We start from the raw sequence: 9,533 nt of genomic DNA, 5'->3' as shown, positions 1-9,533 counted from the left end.
AAGCGTCTTCTACAATGGCAGTAGGAGTAGTAGTAAGAAATAAGCAGTAAGTAAATAGACCAATCACAATCGATTATTTTTGAAACGTGAGAATGGAATTGGTCAATTTGCTTACTGCTTATTTCTTACTACTACTCCTACTGCCATTGGGTGCGTTCAGAAGACACAACTGTTGCACAACGGTTGAGCAATTAGTCAATATAATTGGTTTAAAGTTAGGGATCTAACAGTAAGGACCAATAATCACTGACCGCTCACTGATCAGCTATGTTTCCTGAACGCGGCCATTGTAGAAGATGCTTTATGGCTCCTGCACACAGGACGCGGTAATGCTTGCCGCGCGACAGCCAATCAATATATTGTTTTTCCGTAAGAGCTAGAGGCTTATTACGGAAAGCACCATATTGCTTGGTTACGCTAACTTCCGCCGCGCGGCAAGCATTACCGCGTCCTGTGTGCAGGAGCCATTAGGTCCGGTTGCACCAACATTATTTTGGCTTTAAGCGAAACTTAAACATGTATCTATCTTTATCTTTCTTTCTAAATAAATAAAGACATACATATATTAGTCTCATTTAAAACTAAAATAACGTTGATACAACCGGACCTTAGTCTGTAAAACTTATAGCGAATTCGGTAGCTTGCACTAGTGCGCACTGAGTGCGCATTAAGGCTTGTTTACAGTACATTCTTATATTTAAGATCGTGTCTTAAATACATATTTAAAAACATTTTAACTAATAAAATGATTCGTACGGATGTTATACATATCATATTATGGTTAAAAATATTTGAGAATTTATTTGAGAATTATTTAAGACAATTTTTAAATATAATAACATACTATGAACAAGCCTTAGTGCGCACTCAGTGCACACTAGTGCAAGTAACCGAATTCGCTATAAGAGCCTAAGCACAAACTTTTGCATAACGCATAATGCATAAGGGAATCAACCAATCAGAGACCTTTATTTCCCTCTCCAGGATAGAAATTAATAACTCTGATTGATTTATTTCCTTATGTGTTATGCATTATGCGTTATGCAAAAGTCTGTGTTCAGGCTCTTAGTCTGTCAGACTGTTAGTACCTGGTAAAAACTTTTCTCATAATTTTTCATACAATTTCTCATATCAACAATTTATAAGTAATTATGTGAAATTATGAGAAATTCTCCAAATTTTCTAATATTTTCTCACACATTTACATGAAAGTATAAAATAAAAAATCTCATAATTTCTCACAATGATCGCATGAAAAATTATGTGAAATTTTTCATATTTTCTAATATTTCTTAAAATATTATCATAATTTTTTCTAATTTCTTAAATATTATACAACATTTTTCGTTCCTTTTTAGATTTTCTTCTATTATTGTCTCCGATTTCCTGATAGTAAATATTTTATACACTATTTTTGGGTTTTTTCATATTAATTTTTCGAACTATTTTGTTTAATTTTCATTAATAATTCATTAGTAATTTTACAACATTTTAAATTAGCGAATTTACAGTCCGTAAAATAACAGAGCTGGATGAAAAAGAAGTAACAATCTTTTTTTGTAAGGAGGTTGGAAGATCTGATAAAGGAGCTTCCGTGACGATGATGATGACAGTGAAGATTCCAGAAAAACTAGGGACGACAAGGGAGAGGGCGGAGAGAAATTCAGATCATCGGAGTCGTGTGGACATCACCTAGATTGGAGCGAACCTTGTGAAATTTGTCCTGAAGAGTGATGGAGCTGGGAAAAGTACCTAACATCCTTTAGGAAAAAGGTGGAAACGGAAGCCACAAATGGAAAGTGGAATAGACGTGATGGAGGCTACTGCTGCTGTGACACTCCTGGTTTCGGGCTGGAAGAAGACGATATGAATAGTAAGGCTATGGCAGTTCAAACTCAGAGTACAATTACACAAGGGATGTTCCGTTAACGTCGTCGATCTTTCGATAACGACCGCAATTGCGCTCGCAAAGGACAGATTGTTACCGCGACATGACGCGTTTTTACATACTACACTTATGTCACACGAAATACTTACGCACCGATTTATGATTCGCGCACGATAATCGTAACTCGCGCGAAGGCGGAAACCCCCATTTTCCTTGTAGGATTGACCGTTATCTCTACGCTTTTTTCCATTCTTCCTTCTTCATTGAGCCGCGACATCGTTGCTGGCAAAACCAAAACACGTTCAGTAAATGACTAACGAGATTTGCGAATAATTGCACACTTGCCTTTACGTCTCCGCTAAATTTAAAAATGCAGGTCGATCGTAAATCAACAAGTCTCTAATCACACGATGATTAGCGCCTCGCTCCGCTAGACCACCACGTCCAATTTCGCTCATGATGACATGTTCCAGCGCCAATCGAGTTTCCGAGAGCTCGCTAGATAATATATTTTACGAGAGAATAAGAAAATTACACACGACTTTCGTGACGGAATGAACGTGAAATCATTCTTAACGGATAAATCGTTCGAACGAGTCAGTCGTATGATCACCAAGCAGAATTCAGGCGCTTCCGTTCGCCGCTCACCATTGATAAAAAAAACAAGAAGATACGGGAAGTACAAAAGCGGCTCAAACAGTGCATACTTCGAAAAGGTATCTTAGACCTGTATTAATAATTATTACTTCAAACTCGTCTCAAGTGAGACACTCAGATATGAACTCAGAGTCAGATGAAAGTTTTTCTAGTTAAATCGCGACTACAGATATAAATATCACGCATATTTCAATTCAACTGAAAAATCTTAGATCTAATTCAGAATATAAATTTAAGAATCTTACGTGAGACAAGTCCCGAATGATAACTATTAATACAGATTCTAGACCCATATGAATAGTCATTACCAGAGACTCAAGATATTCGGATGAATATCTCTGAGATACTCGGATTTGAGTTTAGAATTAGACGTGTTTTTCAGTTAAATCGAAGTTCTTGATACAATGTCACATATATAGTATGTTCAACTGAGAAACTCTGATCCAACTAGAAATTCAAAGTTGAATGTTTCATGCAACAAGTCTTAAGTAATGATTATTGACTGACGGCTTAGAGTCTAAAATAAGTAGAACATATCTAACCCTTCGCGTCCTGATTTTTCACTCCGCAAATTTAATGTTATTTTAATAAAGGGATATCAGATAGATGTAGGTAATGTTCCAAAAGTTCGATTTGTGATGTGTTTTCGACAGGAAAAAGTTACAAAGTTTTATTACGAAGAAATGGAACATTTGTGAAAATTCAGTTACTTCTCTTTGTTTATAATAAGTGAACTTTCATTGAAACGAAAGCTGTAAGCAGCAAGAACTACGTAAATAAACCACGTATTTAAACCACGTAAATATATAGAGCAATTGAAATATTTTTATTTGCAACTATTACATGCTGTATCCTCAAGCCGAGACCCAAAATATTAAAACACATCTGTTAGAAGCTTGCGCTGTCTATGAGACATTACGACTTTGGGCGAAGCTTTAGGAGTCGTGCTGCGGATTCTATTCATCGTTTAGTGGATTTATCGACGTTGTGATCGACTCGTCTCGCTCGTTTGATACTTTTACATAATTTCTGCGGTAGCTACGAGTGCGACAAAATATATTTTTCAGTAGGCACTGTACACATTACGATTATTTTATTTATGTTAAGGCATCTCCTCAAGAGAGTGTGATACAAACAACGGAAAGAAGAGAGACAAAACGAAAATGCGTGGCCATTTGTTTCGCGGGGGGGAAACGATATTCGACGGATAAAAACGCACGTCAGTATGCGTTTACACGATAACGTGAAACCGATTTATTAACACAGCACGTACTCTACGTGAACATGAACAACGTTAAGCCAGTGTGACAATCACCAATGTTGTAACTATACCAGGGTTACGTATGAACAATCGTATGAACAATCGTATAAATGCACTCGCGCGTGAACGTATAGACCAGGCATACAGGAGAAGAAACGCGTATTTCCAATAACGATACCATTTATTAAAAATGAGAGTTATCGCCGCATACTATTTAAGGCAATAAATAATTTTGTTCTTGCTGTGATCATTAGGATAATTTATAATTACAATTTCATACTTATAACAATAACAGTATTCCTCTGCCTGTGCTGCCGTTATTTTTTTTTCTTTTTTGTTCTTTCGCCTTTTCCTAGAATTTCTACATCCTTTAAGAAATCTTCAACTGCGTACACTATACAAGTCCGACGTGCCGGATCCATGGACGAGGATCGTCTAACGGCGCATTGGGAAAGCATCTCACCGGCTATATGTACACATTAAACGAAAACCTTAAATTTTAAGTGAAAGTCACACGCTCGTATTTCCGAAAACCGGAGGAACTTCTCCGCTCGCGAAACCAAGCCGGAAGAGCTGGAAGGCCATGGCCGGGCTTTTAAGTGCCGTTTTCGGTCCACCTTCCATCTCTCCGCGCGTGCGAAGAAACGTGTACAACGTGTATAGTCGGTGAACAAAAGATTGCCACAGTTTTATCTCAACGAGTGCCGTAACGCATCCCGTATCCAATGGGAGAATCTGTTCTTTACACGGAAAAAAACAGGACTCAATTCACGCGGGCGAACGAGGTGAAACACAGTTGCACGAATCGAGTTTTCTCCGTGTAGCAATTCTCAGTGGACGTTGCCATTAAATACCAGTTGCGTCGTGTTGAAGTTCATCGAGATGGAAACGTCGCGACTTTCCTGCCGCTGACTGTACACCCGGCGTGACAGAAGAACTCGCGCACAACTTAGATTAAATCGCTTAACATTTCATCGACTCTACAGCCGCGTGGGAATAAATAATCGTAGCGCTACGCGTACATTTATATTTACACGCTAATGTGTCGATCGCCGACAACGCGGCGTCGGGAACGATTCGTGTGGAACGACTTCTTCTTCAGACGTTCGCCTCGCTTCGAAAGGAAAGCGGAGATCTGGTCATTCTTTGATAGCGCCTCTCGACAACGTTGACAGCCTCTCTCTTGCGAGTGGCCGCGAACAGATTGCAACGCACAGCTTTGTACGGTTTCACTCAGTCGGCACACTCAAAATGCACACTCCTCTCGACGTAGCGGTATTTACAGTAATATAGAATTGTTATCGTTATTCACGTTACTCATATAAGTCTAATGGGAACGACTTACATTTTTGCAGTAGGTAAACGTTTCTTATCGTAAAACAACATCGAGCAATGATATTTACACAAACTATTTCTCTCAGCGCGTCTAGACTCGTACATCTCTCTCTCTCTCTCTCTCTCTCTCTCTCTCTCTCTCTCTCTCTCTCTGCGATTTACAAATGGTTCTTAAAAATATCCAAACACTCAAACATCTGTTTCTTTCTTTTTATTTTGTATAACCTCGGTGTCGAAATATAACGTCTTTTCTAATCTTATTTACAGCAAAGGACCTGCATACATATATACACACATATATATATATATATATATATATATATATATATATATATATATATACCCAGAGTGAGGCACTTAAACAGACCGTCTGAATAACTGTGTTATATAAAAAAATCGTTACAAAAGTTTAGAAGTTACACACAAAAGTTTACATGTTTTTTTTTTTATAAGTGAAGGCGGAAATTTGAAGATCAACTTTTATTTTTTTATATGAGATTATACTCTAATTGTTTTATGTAAATTCTTTGTAATATTTTGTAATTTTTTACGCAGAATGTTACAAGAAATCCACTTGTATAAAACGATTAGGATTCCGTATATAAAAATCAAAGTTAACCTTCAAATCTCCGAACATCTCCATCCATAAAAATACATATATTATCTAATAATCTAATCTCGAGACCATGCAACTTTTGTATGTAATAATTTTTCGTGTAATTTCGTGTAATAATTTTTCATACACATAGTTTACAAGTTATTCAGGTCTTAAATGCCCTACCCTGTATATTTATATATGTATTTATAAGAGTTTCCAACCCAATAGAAAGAACCATGATATACGCGTGTACATATACCCATTAAATCAACGCGAATCCGAAAAGCAAGTAAATTTTAATATCAGATATTTGTCTTTGTCGTACTTTTTTAAATATAAATATTAACTTATCTTTGTTTTAACCTGGATATCTGATAATTGTGATATAATACGCATCCACACAAGAGTATGTAAAATACATACATGTTATATTTCAAACGACCAAACGTCTCTGTATCGAGAAGAGATTTTCCGTAGAATACGAGATAGAAAATCTTTATTTCCAAGAAGCGTTTTCCGTAATCTTGCGGAAAAATCCAAATGGCTGTGCGAGCAAAAATTCAAATAGCTGTTTTCAAGTTATGATTTTCAGAGATAAGGGGAAAACATTGACATGAAGTGTGAGGCAATTGTGCCCCATCGAAAAGAAACTACACGAGCAAATGCAATGTAGGATGTGACGCGAATAAGTGTCCTCCAAACTAGAGTAACTCGCGCGCGTCACTCGACCGCGCGTGTCGCCGTATTATCGTTTCACACGCGCCTCCTGATCAATGCATGTACCCTCAACTCGATAGCAGGGTCGCGGTATGCCGACCACGCGTAAGAAACAGCGGTTTACGTAACCGCGTGCAATCGTACTCGTCCTTGACTCTATGCGTTTCGTCGAATCAGTCCTCGATCGCTCGGGGAAACCCATCAGGAGGACGACTGGAGCACCAGATGTTACTTTTCTTCGTAATATACGGTAAAAACATCAAGATACCTCATCTCTTACGGCATTAGTTGATAATGAAGAATTCCAACGATATCATGATGATCCGTAACCCGCGCGACGATTTATCGTCTCTTACGCCTACGTTTCAAAGATACACATAACTCAACATAATTTCGCGTCAGGACACAGTATAAGCAGCTCCCTGGAAAAAACCCAGCAGGTCGCTCCTGGAATCCGCAGGAACTCAGCGACCTCTGTATTCGAAGCGAACGCTCGTCTCCGCCAAGAGAACCTATGAAGTCAACGGGCGACCGTGAACTATCATAGGTGATCGCGGAAGTGTCCATGAGATCGGCGACGAGACGAGGGCGTTGCTTACGTGAAAGTCGCTCGCAAGGATGCCAACTGACGCGACGACGGCGCCGACGGCGGTGATGACAGCGATGATGATGATGATGAGAGTAGTAGTAGTGGTAATGATGATGGTGGTGATGGTAGTGGCGGCGAATCAGACCTGCCCACCCACGTCAGCCTGATACCGTAGCGTCAGGTACTCGGCGGCCTCGGTCATGCGGGCGATGCTGCGGTGAAGGCCGCGCAGGTGACGTCTGAAGTTCTCAGCGGCGATGCTCGCAAGGTCCGTGGCGCACTCTTCGCCCTCTAAGCCGGAATCGATCTCGATACCGACCTCAGAGTCCGAGTCCGAGGTGGAAACGATCGAAGAGGCGCTCTGGACGCTCTGCATTGATGTCGTACTAGGGCAACGAGCATGCCCCAGTCTGCCCATAGTTGCCGGATGGTGTTGGGCCATCAGCTCGGTTGGGCTACCCACGGGATGACTGCCATTGCTACAGGTGCTGCTGTTCTTGAGGATGTTCTGGTCCGCCTCTATGTCGGCGCTCCGAGCCGGCTCCTGCGACCACAGCAGCTCGGTCTTCATCTGATTGATAATGTTGTAGAGGCGGTATAGGTCAGTGTTGGCCAGCGCGTCCTTCACCGTGTGACCGCGCTTGCCCTTCATGCAGACCGTGTCACCCGCGTCGCCTACTGACAGGTCTAGCAGGCGGCTCGGCACGAGAATAGTGTCCTCCATCTCGCTCACTGTGCGCACGAACTTCTCCATGCTGTTCAGGATGCTAGCGTTGCTGAACTCCGGCTCGTCGTGCCGGGCGATTCTCCGCAGACTCGTTCTGCAATGAAAGAAGTCTTGTCGTCAGTCTCTCTTCTCGATGTAAGTATCACTTTCACGAGACGCACAATTTATATTGTATGAAAGTGTTCATATCTATTTAGGTGTATATGTGTGTGTGTTGTGTGTAAAAAATTATACTCGTATTTCATGATAGTGTATAAAAGATAGTTAACATAATCATATTTCATGAGCATTGATCTTTGTTTTATGATGATTGATAAGTCTTTTTATCAATTTTCTTATTAATCGCTCGCTGAGATGAGCACGAGTTATTTTAGAACGGTGATCGTACACGCGCGGAGAGAATTTTCGAGTAAAATTTATTATAGTTATAGAATTTTGAAACTGAGAAATACGTCGATATTCTGTTTTAATTTAGTGCCTATTTTATATATTATTTATATGTTATTAGTCTGGGAGGTAAAACCTATTATTTGCACACAAAAATTAACTATAAGTTCCTCGACTAGATAAATGTTGTTGAAAGTCTACTTCTGCACTATTGAAAAATAGTACAATTGAACTAGCACAAAAACTAGTATAATTGAAAAGAATTGATATATGAAGCTATATAATATTCTTTCCGTGTACGGTTGCTGAAATAAAGCCGTCTTATATATGTATGTACTTATTAGTATTCGTATGCAAATAATCGCAATGTATTATACGATTATACTCTTCAGAAGATTCCGGATTTCTGCCTATATGATCGGAAGGTCGCTCGGTAGATTCTGCATTTTTTACAAAGCTAACGGTGTTTAATCATCGCATTTAATCTTGGCATTGAGATTAACAAGTATTGCTAACAAGTATTTTGGGTATTCAGCAGTAGTAGGTGATTAGACTGGTCTTTGTTCAACTTAAATCAAACATATTTTTAGGCAAGTAAAAGTTTAACGCAAATATTTAAATTTAAAGTATTTAAAGTGTATTTAACTGAATAATTTAGGTTTAATTAGAGGGATTAATTATGTTAATATTAAAAATTCTATGTTAAGATGTTATATGCTTAAAAATATTTGATTTAAATTTAGTAATGCACTTTGAAAAGCATGTGTATATAGAATTGATCTTTGTTCAACGACTGAAGGAGATAGTTACGTTGTCGTCAAAATGCAAGAGAGACTACACAAACGAGAAAGAATATCTTAGTGGTATGTCACGACGAAAAGAGAATCTATAAGTGAAAAGAATTTGTAGTAAAATTGCTACATAATTTTGCAGAATCGAGAAACACATCGACATTCTGTTTTAACTGATTACTTTTTTGTTTCATATGCGCTACTTTTTATTATTATTATTATTTTTTATTATTATTATTAGAAACTGAGATCTGCTAAAAAATTTATCATGTCCCCCAAAATTGACTATTTACTGTTCATGTTCTTCGCAAAAATATATTATTTCAAAATTTCTGTTACTTTAAAATTTGTTCCTTAGGAAAATTCATTGTTTTTCCTTACAAGAAAAACTCTACTAACAATTTCCACCGCTACACACTCTGAGAGAAAAATATTCAAAAAATAAAAAAATATTCGCGATGGATACTCTAATAACATATTTACTTAAATCTAAATTCTTTTATTTAAATAAACAATTATTTTGGTGAGAAGCTAAAGTTTTAAGAAAATGTATATTTTCTTATTTTATATATATATATATATA

The 9,533-nt window shown here is 38.2% G+C and overlaps 1 protein-coding gene across 2 annotated transcripts in view; it reads right to left on the bottom strand.

Annotated features, from left to right (window-relative positions):
- Window positions 1-3,621: 3,621 nt before the first annotated feature.
- Window positions 3,622-9,533, bottom strand: part of LOC116851402 — a 40,444-nt gene continuing 34,532 nt past the window's right edge. For both annotated transcript variants that reach the window (XM_032830748.1, XM_032830749.1), the window contains exon 2: window positions 3,622-7,866. In XM_032830748.1, the coding sequence (XP_032686639.1) occupies window positions 7,185-7,866 (682 nt within the window). In that variant the 3' untranslated portion in view covers window positions 3,622-7,184. The remainder of the gene's footprint in view (window positions 7,867-9,533) is intronic.

The sequence above is a fragment of the Odontomachus brunneus genome, unplaced genomic scaffold (genome assembly GCF_010583005.1).
Source record: "Odontomachus brunneus isolate Ranch 3 - 2012 unplaced genomic scaffold, Obru_v1 Obru_scaffold_175, whole genome shotgun sequence".
NCBI lineage: Eukaryota > Metazoa > Arthropoda > Insecta > Hymenoptera > Formicidae > Odontomachus > Odontomachus brunneus.
This window is presented reverse-complemented; position numbering and strand designations above follow the sequence as displayed.